Raw genomic sequence first — 17,895 nt, forward strand, 5'->3', positions numbered from 1 at the left:
ACAGAAATGTATGTGTAGTCTTTAGCTTGAGAAAAATTAATAGTATCTATATTCTCATCTAGCTATCAACGCCATTGTGAATTCAAATACTTCTTCAAATACCTATGTCTACATGAATCTGTGTTTTATGAATTTTGTAACTTCCCATATTTTCTGTTTTTTATTACTTTATTTTTAGTAGGAATGTTTTCAGATGTAAATCATTAGACAGCTTCTAGAAATGTAATCTAGATCTTACTGGAATGCAGGAATATATGAGTTTTATAATAGAGAGAGGAAGTTCCTTATATTGCATCCACCTAGCTACAGAAAATTATTTAAGAATAAAACTAGACGTAAGCAAATAAACATTTGCATAAATAATACTTCATCCTTGATTGAGGGAATTAGAGCAGGTTGGAGAGATTTTTAAGATTGTTAAGGCTGAAAAACAAGGAAGCAAATATTCCACCATGGCTCATCAGCCTGATGATTGCTTACAAGTGGAAGGGAATGAACTACAGAAATATTCATGAATGACAGTGCGGTCATCCTTACCTCATGGTGTACAGCAAGGTGCCATCCTCTGTGATCCGCAGGAGTTTGTTGGGCATGGTCATGTTGTGGGCCACTGACTTCTTTCCATTGTGAAAAAACGTGTCCGGAGTCCAGATTTTACTTGCCATTAGGTTATTTAACCGGAGGACTGTCATGGGCCCTTTAAATTTTAACCTTTCATCCTTCCAGCTTTGACGGAAAAATACATCTATTGTATATTCCTAGGTAATTTTGGAAAATGACGAAGAGTTCACTGTGCTGTATTTTGCAATGCAAATATCTAACACAGACAGTGCATAATTTTTGCAACTTTGGAAGTAAAATGTTAGCTAGGTGATGTTTTTAGAAGTAAATGTGTGATAGCATGTACATGTTGATGTCAGGAGAATCACTGGTTGGTGTAATGATTTTTTTTTTTTTTAAATCTAAACTGCCTGACATAATTTTTGGTCAGAAAAATTTTCCCAATTATTGGCTAAGATATGTAAAAGGAAAGTAACACCCCACCTCCACCCTATCACAGCAGCACTAGAAGAAATAGAATATATCACAATTTTAAAACAAACTCATGTTAGAGGGTATTATGCATAGAAAAAAATGCTTAAGTTAGACAATTCCAGCCATAAAGGTAAAGCTTAGTATTTTGGGGGCCCTCTCATTGTCTCTGAAAACCTCATGCCCACACCCAAGCAAACTGTGATTCCAATACGGGTGTAAAAATTCCATCTTTTTTTTTTTTTTTTTTTTTTGCTAAATAAACTTTTTTTTTCCACAGATAATGTACATAGACTTTCAATTATCCTACACATTAAAGAAGATTATGAAAACAAAGAAACTGCTTCTACTGGTAATTTGGATCCTTTTCAAAAAGAAAAAGAACAAAAAATAAGAATGCAGAGTGTATCAGTGTGTGAGTGTGTGTTTGTGACTGAATATGTGTAAAAGCCACATGAAAAATATTTGAAGCTCATCATCATTCACAGCCAGGGAATCTATTTATTTGAATAAACACAGAATTCCTTATGGCAATACCCAGAGACAAACATCTGCTAATCTGAAAACAAGCAATGTGACTTACCAGCTCCTAAAATTGAAAAGGGTAATAGCCATTTTTCTTGCAGTACTTGCCACCCTGGCACTAAATTTGGAGCTCAATGGTTTGAAGTAGAGATTGCCACATTCTCCATTAATCTTAGTATACTCCAAACCAGAAAGTGAACTAACTTGAAAACATCACGCTACATTTTCCTAATCCTCTAAACCTTGTTACATCACAAAGCAGTTGTTTTTTAAATCTTATACATATTGTCATTAGGACCTACAAAAAAAACAATGTTTGTGTTTGGGAGTTTTGTGTATGAACTTAAATACATGTCTCCTTCTAAGGGCTTAAGCAATGCTGGGTGAAGATTGAATGAAGGTGCGTTCTCTGGCACTTGTTTGGCATTGCTGAGTCCTTACTGATCAAGCAATTTACAATTATGATTAAATGTATTATAATGCACCAGATATAGTACTAATTGCTCCCTGAGACAGAAACAAGGAAGTGTAATATGGTGCCAGACTTTCTTTGTAGACAAGACAAGTTACCTTGTTTGTTGGTTAGGATTTTGTGTTTGAAAGTGTCAGATGAAAGGCACTGTGATAAATACATGAAGGGAATTTACTCACCAACAAACATTTCTTAAGCACCTGGTAAATTCAACAAAGGAGAGACTGTTTAGGCTTGGGCACTGTAAGAAAAATTCACGATGGTGTACGACGGGCATAGAATAGTATTTTCCATGGGAGGGGAGACTGTGGATGATATCAGCAAGTGAAATAACGTGCCAATGCCTGTCAGGAAAACTGGGTGGATGGATCTACCTCAGGGTGTGCAGCTTTTTCTCTCTAGATGACAGACAAGCTTGTGAGGTCGGGATATAATATATGATGAAATGTTCCGTTACTCAGGACTTAGCAGTATAAGCTCTAGTTTCTATCCAACTGAATGACTTTAGATTGGTGAACAGTAGAAGGAATGAATGGCCACTTGCAAATCAAAGTTACAAGGATGCCTAAGGTGACCACATTCCCATGAATCTAGCCTTTGGTTCATTTATTTGCTTGCCCCAAAGAGGTTTTTTGAAAATAAAATACATGTTAAATATAAACTAAACTTAAATTAGATGTACTACCAAATCTTTGACAAGATGTATCCCAAAGGCAATAGTTTCAAAAAATTATGTCAAAAACTGCCAAAATCATGATGTTCGCATGTTTATCATGTTTACCACCAGCTTTATCTATCTGTGCTAATGACAGACAATGGAATCCCCAAATTCGTTTAGGACATTCTTCCTTCTAATACTGTACCATTCACACACACACACACACACACACACACACACACACACACCACACACACGAGCAGCACTCACTGGGTAATCTTCATTTCCATTTTCTGTAGTGTTAGAAGTTGAAATACAAAGTGAAATAAAAACAGTTGATGAAAATTTGTTTCTGCCTAACCAAGAGTGTAAATATTTGGTCTCCCATTTCTGAGAACTCTTCCTGTGTGATTGTTGTGGTAGCAGCAGGTAGTTCCCAGAAGCTAGTTCTATAAGATGACCTTGCCCCCTGGGGCATGGTTCATTAGACCAAGAGTGGGTATCTGGATGAAGATTGGCCAAAGCCCCCCTCTTTTTCTTTTTTCTTTTCTTTCTTTTTTTCCTTCCTTTCCTTCCTTCTCCTTCTCCTTCTCCTTCTCCTTCTCCTTCTCCTTCTCCTTCTCCTTCTCCTTCTCCTTCTCCTTCTCCTTCTCCTTCTCCTTCCTTCCTTCCTTCCTTCCTTCCTTCCTTCCTTCCTTCCTTCCTTCCTTCCTTCCTTCCTTCCTCCTTTTCTCTCTCTCTCTCTTTTTTCCCAAAGGAGTTTCACCCTTTGTTGCCCATTCTGGACTGCAATGATGTGATCATAGCTCACTTCTACATCTGCCTCCTGACTTCAAGTTATTATCCTGCCTCAGCCTCCCGAGTAGCTGGGATTTACAGGCACGTGCCACCAGGACCAGTTAATTTTGTATTTTTAGTAGAAATGGGGTTTCCCAGTGTTGGTCAGGCTGGTCTTGAACTCCTGACCTCAGGTGATCCTCCCGCCTCAGCCTCCCAAAGTCCTGGGATTATAGGCGTGAGCCACTGCACCTGGCCAAAGTCCCTTCTTAAGGAAGCTGGGAAAAACAGGGAGGAGAGCAGCAGAACTACAGCATAATGACTATGGATGTAAGTTCTGAACCTACCTGCTGAGTGGCCTTAGGTAATTATTTTACTCTCGCTAAGGCCCCAGTTTCTTAATCTATAAAGTGGGGTAATTCACTCTGCGATTGTGAGAAGTGAGTTGATACTTGTGAGAACATCTTTTAACAGTGCCTAGAACATAGGAAGCTCTTAGTAAAAGTTAGAAATTATTATCTGTCTCCCATTTTATTATTTTATCAACACAAATTTATATTAGGTTTTTATGTAGCTGGTCATGAAAATGTGCTATTTCTTTAGAAGGATTGTAGGAAAGGAAATCTAAGGAAAGTAAGAAGGTGGTCAAAACCAAGTTAAGTAAAAACAAAATGCAAAAGAGGGGACTCCGTGGAAGAGAGGCTGGACAAAGGAGAAGCTCTCTTAAATAATTTGCTCAAGTTTCCAGGCTCTAGTCCCCACCACTCAAGTGAAAAGTCTGAGTTGCTCTGTTCAATAGAGTAGGTCCCTGGAGAATGTGAGTCTTAGTCTGAAGATCTGGGACAAAACATCCGCTATGTTCCTAAATAAATATTGTATTGAAGTGTTCCTGCCTGTGCCATTTATTACCATCTGTGTGTACTTTGACTTAATACGTTTTAAGCACTATGGAAAACAAGGCTCTATGATTGTACTGCCTCGATATTTCTGTCAGAACCTAGTGCCCTGGGAATGTTCTGTTTGATTGCCAATTAATGGTTTTTAAAATAAAGTTAGAGAGTTGTCCTAATTTTGTTTTCTATTCTAAATGAAGTCAGATGCCTTGGGAGCTGTGGAGTCTCTGGGGCTAAATAGCCTGGGTTCAAGTTGCTACACTTAGCTAGCAGGTCACTTTCCTTCTCTGGGAAATGTAGATAAGAATAATACTTAGCTAAAAGGTTTGCATGAGGATTAGATGAAATATTATCTAGAAAGCATTTAGCATGGTGCCTAATGTATTGTAAGCATTCAATAGCATTAAATCTTGTTATGTTATTAATGTAGATTAATTTATTAGTACTCACTTTAAAAACTATAAAACTTTTCCCATTTTGAAAAACAGCTTTGTCTTTCTGCCTTCTGATTTTGATTTCTTCTAAAACATGCTGCTGCTTCTTGTACACAATTCTCCCATAATATAATTTAAATGATTAATCTTCTAAAGCAAGGTGGTCAGGTACAATTTCCACCAGCTACTAGCAAACCAGTGGCAGACCTATGGCTAATTTGATTTTTAGCAGAGCAATTGAAACATTGTCTTGTTCGGAGGTTTTAGGCAATAGGGAATATTGCTGGTTGGACACTCTGTTCCTTATTCCTATCTGACATTTGGCCGAATGTGATACATAAAATGTAGATTATAATCACAAGTTTGAAGGTGTATCAAAAAGCCTATTCTAAGATTCAAAAACTCCAACATTGGTTTATTAAATCACGATTAATCTGAAGCAATAACTCAAAGGCATGTCACCTATTTTTTTAAGAAAAGAGAAAAGCTTTTGATGGCCTGTGGCTTCATTTGGGCATTGTCCTACAACAACGCCCACTGGACATTGACTCTGTGACGCACCATGCCAGGTGCCGGGGACTGAGATAGAATGGCCATTAAGTAACATTTACATTATTGTAAGTAGTAAGATGAGGATTGCCATCAGTGTATGATGTTTTCAATGTTCCATGCCCTCTCTTGACGTTTTCATCAATGAGAAAAAAGAAACTTCTGCATGCTCCCAATTCCCTCACACTCTTCCACTGGGGAAAAGAAGGAAGAAAGGGAATTTAATCTGATAGGTGAATTTGGAAAAATACATCAATTTTACCCATTTCAGTCCTTTTCTCTTGTCTTTTCCATTTGGCTGCTGGCTGCCTATAAGAGTGAAAAATTCTGCTGTGCTCTCCGATGCTGGAAGTTTTACATGTATAATCCACACCCCAGCAAAAGAAAGTTAACACTGCCTTGACTGGATGGGTTAATCTGGTTGATTCTGGTGCCTACTCTCTGCAAACCCACTTGTCTACAGATATAAGTCACATTATGTAATATCATCATTATTAGTAATATATATATATGATATTTTCATTCCCCATGCCTCCTACTCTATTGTCTTATATCTCTATTTTCAGAACTCAGAGAGGAAACAGGGTATAATTTATTAGGTCCCACAAGACCTCAATTTTTTTCAATATTATAGGCTCCTAAACCTATCACCAAAAAAATAGTAATTTAACATTTACTTTAAAATAACAATGAACTAATACTGTGAAAGATGTGAAACACATGTGTCTTTACATTCTAGGCAACAATTTAAGAAAATAAGACATTTATTTATAAATAAGAGAAATAAGTTTACAAAGCAGTGCTATACATGTGGCTGAAAGCTAAAAGGTATTTTAGAGTCAATACATGTGATTAGAATACAAAAAGAGAAAGTCAATTTGTTATTGGACTAACAAAAATGATTTCATCAAGTATTTGGGTCTTGATTTGGGCGGAAGTATAGGATTTAGATGAGTAGCGAGAAGAAGAAATTTCCATGAGTTCTTCATGGCACGATAAGGAGCTCAGAGGTAAAAATAATATAATAGCTATGATTTATCAAGCACTATTGTAGACACTTTATTTGCATATCTCATTTAAAACTTATAAAAATGTTGCAGGAATAGACAACTCTAATAATATACACATTTGAAAGACTTTGAGCCTTAGAAGCTTAAGCAATTTGTTCAGTGTCATGCTGCTGCTGATGGTGGATTTGAATTCAACCAGCTTGAGTCCCAGAGCCAGCCCTGCCAGCGCCGACACTATACTGCCTAGCAGAAAGCAGGACTAAAACAAATAGTTAATATTGGGAACAAGTGACAGAGAGTGGCAAAATCACTTATGGATTCTATGGAATACAGGCAGAACAGTTTGTATTTGACCTTAAACATGACTGGTACCTAATAAATATTTTTAATCATAAAAGCACTATGAGAGAATAGTGTGGAAAGACTGAGTTGCAACATGAGAGAATTACAATGGGTCCTTAGAAAGTTGTCAATTTAGTAAAATACATTGTATCACAGGTTATTTCAATAAAGTGGTCTACAGACTGATCATAATTCCAAATGAATTGTAAGATGCATAAATTCACAAGTGTGATTGACTTTCATATTATATTTCTTGCATATTAGTAATGGCTAAAATTTGTTAAGTGGTATCATTAATCTCACCTTATACATGAAGAAACTGATCCAGAGAGATATTAAGTAATTTCCCTAAGGATGTGCCCTTCTATGTGAAGTAGCTGGCATCATAAATGCAGGCAATCTGGTTCAGAAACCTGCATTCTTAGTTACCACTCTGTTGCTGCTTATATACTCCACCTGTTTTTCTTTGTCCAGTTGACATATTTCAAAGCTTGTCTTAAAATCTAAAATATCTAATTATCCTCTAGGCCAGAATTTCCCAAAGTTCACTTTACAGAATATTAGTTCTACAGAACATAAACAGGGGTCAAATGACAAAAAAGGCCTTGGGTAAATGCAATTGCAAAAGCACCAGATTAAATATAGTTTTTGTTTGTTTGTTTATTTGTTTGTTTACCTCAGAACTTGTCAGGGCTTTTACTCTGCCATTCATATTTTCTGTAAGTTTTATTCTGACCCGCTGTGAGCTATGTTGAAATCAAAATACTTTTACAGTAAGCTGGTGCTAACGTGAGGCATTTAAAAAATAGTATTCAATTAATATATCTTTGAAACATTCATAATGGTACGTCTCCATGACCACTTTATGATGTTTTGCTTATATAGAACCTTCGCTGTTATTAGTTCAGTAATATTATATAATTTCTGTACAGCTCTATAACTCCCATCAGACAGAAGAGAAATTCATGTTAATTTCTTTGGACTGGAAAAAAAGAGCAAGTATAGATTCATTATATTTCTACTCTGGACACTAATTTAACGAATGCTTTTTGTAATGAAGCAGAATGTTTCCTAGTGGTGTATTTTAAATATTTTTGTCTAATTCTGGTCAACTTTTACACTCGTTTCCTTTTAGTTTTTAGTAGCCAACAATAATTTAGAAATCATAATGTTCACGGCCATTCTATAACAGTTCTGGTTACCTGAAAACAGCATCCTTGAATCAACATGGCCTACTAACTAAAATGAAACGTAACTCATACTGTATGGCTTGCAGGGTATTAACCAAGGCAAAGCAATCATTTTAGATATTTTTTCAAAAAGATGACCGCAGTGGTTGAAAATCATGGAAATAGGTCTGATCTGGGAAGCAAATGAGTATTTTTCTATTGTATTACTATTTTATTACATATTACATATTACACACAGAAAGACACAAAGGTATAGCCAAGACTTTTCAGGTTGCTCCCTAAAAAGTTAGTTTATATTTTTCTTTGAAAAGTTAAATTTTAAAAATTCTCCAAGAAAACCAGAGATACAGTGTCCACTTACCATATCATGGTCTGAAACGGGTCCAAAACTGGTGACGAAGATATCAGTCTTCACTTCGGTTACACGCTCTGGTGAAGCAGGAAATTGGGTGAGTGAGTGTCTATCAACAGTCCTTATTAGATCTCACCACCACATACTCACACCCAAATGGGACATTTATTGGCTTTGATTAGCTGTTTCTAAAATTGGTCCACTGTGTAGTCCTGATAATTTACTGCTTACACATAAAATTTCACAGTTAATATTTTCTATGGAGAATGAAGCCTAAATATGCCACTTTGGGAGGCAGACTTTATGGAAAACTCAGCTGCTGCCTAATGAATTCTTCAAGAGTGGACATACTTGACTAAATGATACTAAACTGCTTCACATTATAATGCAAATACATTAGCATGTTGGTATAGCTTAAGTTTAAGTATTTTTACATGGCTAGACACATCCTCCAGGTATTTAGGCTACTCTTGGAAAACATATAGTGTACTTTAGCAAGCCTTATTAACTCTTTAAGGACTCAAGAGTATGTTATATAAATGCTTGCTTTCTTGCACTAAATCATAACTGAGTTATCCAATTATTCCCTGGGGAAAATATGACATCCTGTGTAAGTCTCTTCAATTTTCAGGATGAGAAGAACATATTATGGCACAGAAAAAGTTCACTTAATATATTCTGTTTCACATTCCATGTGGTTTTATTATATTGTCCTCTGATGGCACATATATCAACCAATAAAGCATATTAACTATAGTACTACAACAACTCAACACAGATATTTCCAGAGAAATACTGCCATTCCCCAAGAAATAGCAAAACAATGCTTTCAGAAAAGAAACAATTTGTTGAGGGGTGAAAACGAAAAATATGACTTTCTAATTTTCATCTTTAGCTCTGCAAAATGTAGTCAAGTATCTTTAACAGTTCATTTATTTTTTATTTTTTAAATTTATTTTTATTTTATTTTATTTACTTTTTAAATTATTTTTAATTTATATTTTTCCCAGGGAATAATTTGGATAACTCAGTTATGATTTAGTGCCAGAAAGCAAACATTTATAAAACATACTCTTGAGTCCTTAAAGAGTTAATAAGGCTTGCTAAAGTACACTATATGTTTTCCAAAAGTAGCACAAACACCTGAAGGATCTTTCTAGCCATGTACAAATATTTATATGCCAGGGTATTTGTATCTCTGTCATGTAACATAAAAAAGGTGATTCACCTTTTATAAGTTCATTTGAATTTATAAAATGATGATTTCCTTTAGAAATCAAGAGCTGGCCTTTTTCCCTTAGCAATTTACTTATGAAGAGTTAAGACTGTCAGTATAAATTTATCCCAAGAAGATCATGTTATACACTACACATAATGTGTAAGTCAGCTAAAAAAAAATTTTGAATCAGAGATGTTCCCTTCAATAACCAATACAATATTTTTTGCACAAAAAATTAATTGACTTTAAACTGCTTAAATGAGTCTCTTGATGTAGGAATTATCTGCAGTTTATCCTTTTAAAAGTTCAAAATGAGAACATAGCTTATGACAATGAAAATAAAGAGTAGTGGTTTTAGAACTCACTTCCAACCATAGCTTTAACACGCTGCATCAACTTTGGGCAGTGTGAGATGCACAGTTGTCAGCACTGTTTCAGCTGCCTTAACCATACTTCTCTTCTGATGCCCCTATTCTCATTAGTTCTAGCACCATTTTTCCACTATATGTTCTCTCTATTACACACATTCTTTACATATATACTTTTTACTAGATTATTTCTTTTTCTTAGTTAAAACGTCTGTTATTTCTTAAGACTTCATCAAGAGCTTGTACTGTATTAGAAGTCAGGACTGCTTTTCAATGAAAAATAGTAATAAACAAAATCTATGCTATCTGTTCACAAAAGTTTGAATTTATCATAGTAAATGAGCTCACTCTTTTCTCCACTACTTTTTTTCAATATTTTCCTTTCCGGATCAAATAAAGGCACTGTCAGTTGGATTTTCTGTGATATAATAACATATACTTTTATTATCAAGAAGAAAGTACAAAAAGAAAGATAACAGACCCTCAGTCATATTTTCACCCTAAATTCTTTATGCACCTTATTGTAAATAATTTTATTTCTTATTATTTATAGATAAACTTCTTGCAATTAAGTGTTTCCAGATTGGGTGACCAAGGAGAATTAAAATCTAAATTATCTTTATACATAAATTTTGGTATGGTCAGATATTCCTATTACACATTTTTTTTTCCTGATTTGCTGACTCCACTTCTCTTTGTTTCCAAGGTTCAACTTTGGTTCTCTTCATATAACAAAGTGTAAGATCTACCATGCATATTTTATGAAACTTAGTAACATATATGGAGTCAAAAATGTTTTAATTATTTTTATTTTTGAGATGCATGTTCATTTAGGGAATACCTGCCAATCCTGGTCTGCACACTTGCACGTACTCTGTAGCCAAGGTCAGCTCTCCTGGAGTCGTTTATCACTATTTGTAATTCTTGAGTGTGGGAGGAGCATAATTTCTATACTTTAAGGTAATTCCATGAAGTCCCTAGCTTTACAAAATTGACTTACCAAAGGTGTTAGGAGCCTAGGAGCCACCAATCTGCATTACTTAGCATGATAAAAAGCCCTGAAGGGGTAAGGTGACCACTTGGCAAATGTATGGGCCATTTCTCTCTGTTATTTTAAGATTGTTAGTAGATAACCATACTGAAATAAACTAGTTAAGGCTCAAAAGCATGTTTATAAAAATTATTATACCAATAAAATACAGCACAAAATATAGTTAAGTTTACATTCATGTTGCCATGCATAATTGTTACTGTGCCATTTAAAGATATGGCAAAAATAGAAATAAATTCACATACATGATTATAACCACATTTTGAGAGTCTGTTTCTTTAATATTTTGTTTAGCCTTTCTTCTAAACTTATTTACCATACCAGTTCATCATCTTCAGGTACTTTATCTTGTTTTCTCCTAGACACTTGGCTCTGAGATTTCCCAATACTTACCATTCCAATATTATAAGACAAGTGCCCTGACTGGGAGTTCCCACATGCGTCTCTTGAAAGACCCTACTCACTATGAACTCTAACCATACATGTATCCTTAAAGAGTTCCTGATTTCTTACTCTCTAATTATTATTTTTCTCCTCCAACCATACTCTCAATCCCTAGGCTCTAGGTTGCAAAGTTTGTAAGTCTCAAAACTGAAAGATGCCTGTGGGAGATTGCAGTGACCAACTACTAAATGGAAGGAGGAGCGAAGGCATAAGAAGAGGAAGAAGCAGAGAATAATGTATTCTGCATATTTTCTGGAACTTGGGGCATTAGAATAATTTTAAAAGGGGAACAACCACTCCTCATATGTTCCCCTCTAGTATATCTCCTTTGCCACATACCCAAGAAATTCTCTTTCATTTGATTTGTCATCAGCTCTTAGCAAGTGTCCAGTGGGGACAAGGGGGCGGTGGGGGAAAGCTTATGTGGCTGGAAAACTCTGCTAATTAACACTGTTGCAAACATTAACATCCTAATGTCTCTGAGGAATCATGTCTTAAATAAATATGGTCAGTCTTGTTTACCCATGTTTCCCCAAATTATTTGGCACTGCTACTCTAAGATATTTCAAAAGCTTTAGGGTACACTTGAGGCATATATAGCAATATAATACATTGTGTTGTTTTAAAAAAAAAACTTCAAAATATAAGTTTAAAAAACTCAGAAAGATGTGAAAACAAGTAAAATTCCCTGGAATGCCACCATCCACATAAGTCCACAGATACGGTTTGGATATTTGCCCCCGCTCAAATCTCATGCTGACCTGTAATCCCCAATTTTGGAGCTGGGGCCTGGTGGGAGGTGTTTGGATTTTGGGGGTGGATCCCCATGAATGGCTTGGGCCATCTCCTTGGTGATAAGCGAGCTCTCTCTCTCTCTGAGTTCACATGAGATCTGGTCATTTAAAAGTCTCTCTCTCTCTCTCTCTCTCACTTCTGCTTTTGCCATGTGATACATCTGCTCCCCTTTCACCTTCTGCCATGATTGGAACTTCCTGAGGCCCTCATCAAAAGCCAAGCAGATGCCAGTGTCATGCTTGTACAGCCTGCAGAATAGTGAGCCAATAAAAATTGTTTTCTTTATAAATTACCCCAGTCTCAGTTATTTCTCTATAGCAATTCAAGAATGGTCTAACACATCCACTTTCTATTCAAATATAAACTTAATGATTTTCCTCAAACCACATCCTCACAAATATACAAACTGTATATGTATAAACATATATACAAATACTATACTACAATTCCCAACTCCCAGACAACAGTTAATCTGTTTTTCCTGGGAATTTTCTACAATATTGGTATCTTGCTGATAAGATTTGAAATAACATATGTTTTAAAGTGATAATTCAAAAAGATGAGATTAGTACTGGAAACAACAATGAGAAAATTGGAGTAGTAAAATAAGTAGTAAGCACAATAGATTAAGCATCTAAACATTCAGATTTAAACTCTGATTTTTCTCGAGAACAAGCTGCGTGATTTTAGGTACAAGCCTTTAATCTCTCTGAGTCTCTATTCTTACATTTTGAATGAATAAATAATACCGGCTCAAATGACTACACAGCATTGGAGTGATGTTCAAATAACATTGTGGTGCCACAACACTTTGAGAGGCATCTGTTGGGTACATTAATTTAGTCAATAAATGTTTATTAAACATTTTCTATGTGCCACTTAGGCACTCTTCTAGGTAACAGTAATACAATGATGAGTAAAACTGTAAATGCTTCTGTTCCTCTGTAGCAAACCACATACTTATCTTAGGAAAAACATATTTTAGGTCGATTAGGGGATATATAGAGATGTAAGTACCTACAAAATTATGCAAAAACACATGCATACACTCTGCTAATTAAATTCAGATTATAAATGCTCTCAAAAAAATGTCATTTGAAGCGATAAAACTTGAAATGAGACTTTAAAGATGGGAAAAATTTAGCAAGATCCAGGGAGAGGAAAAAAATTTAAAAGAGAAGGAGGCAAAGGATCTGAGGTGAAAATAAATGTGCTAAATGTGTTATGTTTAAGAAACAGAAAGTGCAGTATATCTGGATCCTGGTGATGCTGATGATCATGGTACAAGATGACAATCTAGAGGTAAGTGGGACCATACCTGCAGATCCCTGAGCATTTCAGCTAGCAGTTGACCTTTATTTTGATGCAGTAGGAAGCGTTTGGGTAATGAAATGAAATGAAATGATGTTACTTACAGTCTAAGAAGATAGTTGATGCTGTGTGAATAGTGAATTGCAAGAGTGACTGTAATAAAAAATGGAGGAGGGAATGAATAAGAAAGAATCGTAGGTGGTATTTTGTTAGTAATGCTATCATAACCATTTATTTAATATGGTATTGGCCATATTTTCCCTGGAAATGCTGTCTGCTGAGGAACTCAGAGTAATATTCAACTAGATCCAGTTCTGTGGGTTCATAACTGATGAAGGAGGTCTATTGCCTTATTTAAGCTGCTTTGTGTCTATTGATTCACAGAGGTAGGCACTACATGGAGACTAAATGGACTAACATTAGTCGTTATAATAAAATGTATCCCAAAACCCTACTTTAAAATGGTCCTGTTTGGAAATTGAAAATATCCTGGGCTCCTACATAAACATCAATGCATATTCCTGGATAAGGCAATGTTCCAGCTCCCTGGTGACCTGCTTGATTGGAGCAACATTTTTGTCCCCTGTCCTTCTTCTCTATTCAATTAATGCCTTAGAAAAACTGGAAACTATCCCTTAGATAATATGTAGAGCTACTTAATTTTGACCGTATTCAGCTACTAAGTCTGGACATGGGGGTAGACACCCAAGTTTCAAGGTGTTTGACCAATCCCTGATTCTTTGGTATTTTGGGATTCCAAGAACTCAGATATTGCAAGCATGTGCTAGGAAGAAAGGTCAATATTATTGCAGGAGCTATTTATCTTATTTCCACTGATAAATTCTCTCCATATGCTGTAATTTGAGCAGTTTCTATCGAGAGAGGGCTAACCTTCAGAGAAGATTGTGCTGTTGGAGAAATGGGTTTCTTTTGATCAGTAGAAGTCCTTTTTTAATTTTTATAATTTTTAATTGTTGTGAGAACATAGCAGGTGTATGCATTTACAGAGTACCTGAGATGTCTGGATATAAGCATGCAATGTGTAATCAGTATAAGTCTTGATCAAAATTGTGCAAACTGTGATAACTCTCAGGCATCCTATTTCACATTCACAGGATAGCATTTTAGTTATACGAGAATAATACTATTAACAATCTTACAGAAATATGCAAATACTTAGGGCCTTGCTTTCTCTTAAGTTTTCCAAAAATGGCAGTCTGTGATATATAGCAAATGAGTTTCTCATCTTAGGAACACTACACTATTTTTCAAGTATTGAAATCTGATTCTGCCAGGAAAAAAAAAAAGAGCAATGACCTATAGACAAGGTTTTTTTTTAAATCCCACATTGGTTCTGGAATCAACATGGGAAATGGAAGCTATATAAAAAGGTCAAGAGTAGTTGCACAAAAAATAAACCATAGCTGTTTACTAATACTGTGCATATTATAACTTGGACATAGTTGCAATGGTTACTTTTTTGTAAATGTTTTCATTTTTTAACTTTTGTGGATACCTAATAGATGTATATATCTATGTGGTACATGAGATGTTTTGATACAAGCATGCAATGCATCATAATCACATCATAGAAAACAGGGTATCCATCTCCTCAAGCATTTATTCTTCATGTTAAAAACAATACAATTATACTCTTTTGGTTATTTTTAAATGTCCAGTTACACTGTTATTGACTATAGTCACTCTGTTGTGCTATTAAATACTAGGTCTTAGCCATTCTTCCTATGTTTTTGTATTTTCTTTTGTACCCATTAACCATCCCCATCGCCCTCCCCCCATTATCCTACCCTGCCTGATAACTGTCCTTCTACTCTCTGTGTCCATGATTTTAATTGCTTTGATTTTTAATTTCCACAAATAAGTGAGAACATGCGACATGGATGCAACTGGAGGTGATTATGCTAAGTGAAATAAGGCAGGCACAGAAAGAAAAACATCACAGTAGTTTCATTTTATCTCAGGAGAATATTGGCGCTGATCAGGTAGATGGTTTATATACCTCAGAAAAGATGAAAGTAGCAAGTTTTCTAAACACGCTAGAACATTCCTTTGGGTATCTAGGTTAAATTCATTAGACAAGCTGGCTTCATGAGCTGACGGTAGACCTCCATCAGTAAATGTTAAAAGGTATTCTCTGTTCATTTTAACAATTCCTCTTGGGGTTTTGGTAACTACCTTTTCTCTATAATTTAGCTGAATTATGAAATGTGTAGATACAGTATTTCTGTGGAAATGTATTGCATTTTGCCCAAGTCTGAACATCTGCTCCACATCTTGCATTAAAAGCAACAGAGAAAACGACAGCAAATTCAAAAGGAAGGATTCCAGAGTAGAATTTCAAAACATAATACTAAAGGCTATTCTCTGGTATAGTAAACACAATAAAAACAACAACAGGAGATTGGATAAACCTAACCATCTTTTAATTTTATTTGGAAATTGTCAGTAATTTAGACTATTTTATCTAATGCTATCACATTGTGACAGAAATTATTTTGTCCTATTTTTTGAAATTTTGTTTTTTTAATATAAATAGAAAACAAGTATTTTAACATTAGTTGAACATGAACAAAATGTTTCTCTCTGATCTCAACGTTACAAGGGATATATATATATTATATATATATATTATATATATTATATATATATTATATATATTATATATATTATATATATTATATATATATTATATATATTATGTATATATATAATATATATATTATATATATTATATATATATATTATATATATATATAAAAAGATCACATGAATATCAGACATCTTATCATCCTGAGAGAGGTCAAAGTTGAATTTTAAAAGAATTAAACTGTGTGGCTTTCCCTACCCTCGAGTCACCTAAACTTTACAAAGTTGCACACAAAAATAAATTGTTCTTTTTAGAGCACTCTTAGTTTTCCATTTTTTCTTATTTTTACATAAGGAAATGGAACCCAAGACCCAAGCCAATTCCCTAAGAAGCCAACAGTATTTTGCCAACTGTAGGGAATTTCCAACCCAGCTGCCTTGCATTAGGGAGTTGGGAATTCTTACATCCTGAAGCTGAGATCTCTTGCAACAATTAGGCTAAAGGTTAGTCTTAAAGGTTTTATATTGGCATAAATAATTCAAGATTAGGAAAAAATATGATGGTAAGGAGAAACCCCGCTTTGAGGCATAAATGATTTGTAAAATAATATGCTACTGTTAAAATACATTCAGAGACAGCTCCATTTACTAACGCTCTTCTAATTGATGCTGTCAAAAAAATCTATAAATGAAAACAAAACAAAACCCCTCAAACCAAAAAATCCAAATCTACAGCATTTACAGAAAAAAGAAAATGTTAACTAAATATCTGTGAAATGTGTAGCAGGGATAAAGGTAGTCCATTCTCTATCTACAATCTTACTTCTCTATCATCTGCCTCTCCACTCTTCTCTCAGGGTTTGTTGTTTTAGGAATACACAACAATCTCTGTTTCCTTTGCTGTCTTTATGTGGTTTGAGGACAAAACTTTTGAGAGGCATTTATCATCCAAGATATTATACACTGATATTAAGTTGAAGACTGATTCAGATATTATAATAATATTTCCAGGAACTACTATTAACAGGGAGAGGGAGGATGAAAAGTTCTTTCTTCTGAAATTCTTTCAAAATGTGACTCACTTAAGACCTCATTCCTTCAGCTATATCATGTTTGTGTTCTAGTTAAAGAAGTATCTGCCCTAATTTGTTTTCCAAGAAGTGAAATGAATGTGTTTATAAAATAATATGTTTTTTTGTAAGTTAGATGCATGAAAATGAGCATGTGTGCAGAAGAAAAAACCTTTAGCTTGGTGGCATGCCCTCTCGGTAATAAACTGTGTATCAGTGTGGCTCACCTGGGATTTTGGCTTATCATAAATAAAGTGTAGCCTGTCTCTATGGTGGAGTAAAAGGGAGGAGAAACATATCACTGGAGGAGTATTAAGTACCCATAAAAGCCTGATTATCTTCCTTCAAAACTCAGCTTCGTATCTCTGTTTCTGGATTATTTTTGTCCCATGCCCAAAGTGTAGGGGAAGCCAGTATGAAAGTGACTGAAATTTCACACAGATGGGTGCAGTTCAGCAGGAGAATTATTTAATTTTTTAGAAAGCTGGAGAACATTCAGGCTTCCTTCATATATTACAATATGAGCAAAGAGGAGAAAACTTGGGAAAATGAATTTCCTGGGAAAATTTTGGTTTCATCCTGATTTAGAACTAAAAGAGCCATATAAACAGATCAAGGGACACTTGAGTCTCCCCAGGCTCATGAGATTAATTCCTCTCCTTTTTAATTTCCTCTGTGTTGCTCTCCTTCGCTTCCTCGATTCCTCTCACTCCCTTCTGTTCTCTATTTTCTATCCTCTTTTGCTTTCATTTTTTTTAACCTTTTTCTTTCTTATCTTCCCATTTTTTCTGACTTT

General features: G+C 35.0%; 1 protein-coding gene across 3 annotated transcripts in view; it reads right to left on the reverse strand.

Annotated features, from left to right (window-relative positions):
* Window positions 1-17,895, reverse strand: part of GABRA1 (gamma-aminobutyric acid type A receptor subunit alpha1) — a 55,883-nt gene that overhangs the window by 27,257 nt on the left and 10,731 nt on the right. For all 3 annotated transcript variants that reach the window (XM_023218871.1, XM_023218872.1, XM_023218873.1), the window contains 2 exons: window positions 8,244-8,311; window positions 538-758 (listed from right to left, as the gene is read on the reverse strand). In XM_023218871.1, coding sequence (XP_023074639.1) covers window positions 538-758; window positions 8,244-8,311 — 289 coding nt within the window. The remainder of the gene's footprint in view (window positions 1-537; window positions 759-8,243; window positions 8,312-17,895) is intronic.

This window comes from Piliocolobus tephrosceles, chromosome 4, assembly GCF_002776525.5.
Source record: "Piliocolobus tephrosceles isolate RC106 chromosome 4, ASM277652v3, whole genome shotgun sequence".
NCBI lineage: Eukaryota > Metazoa > Chordata > Mammalia > Primates > Cercopithecidae > Piliocolobus > Piliocolobus tephrosceles.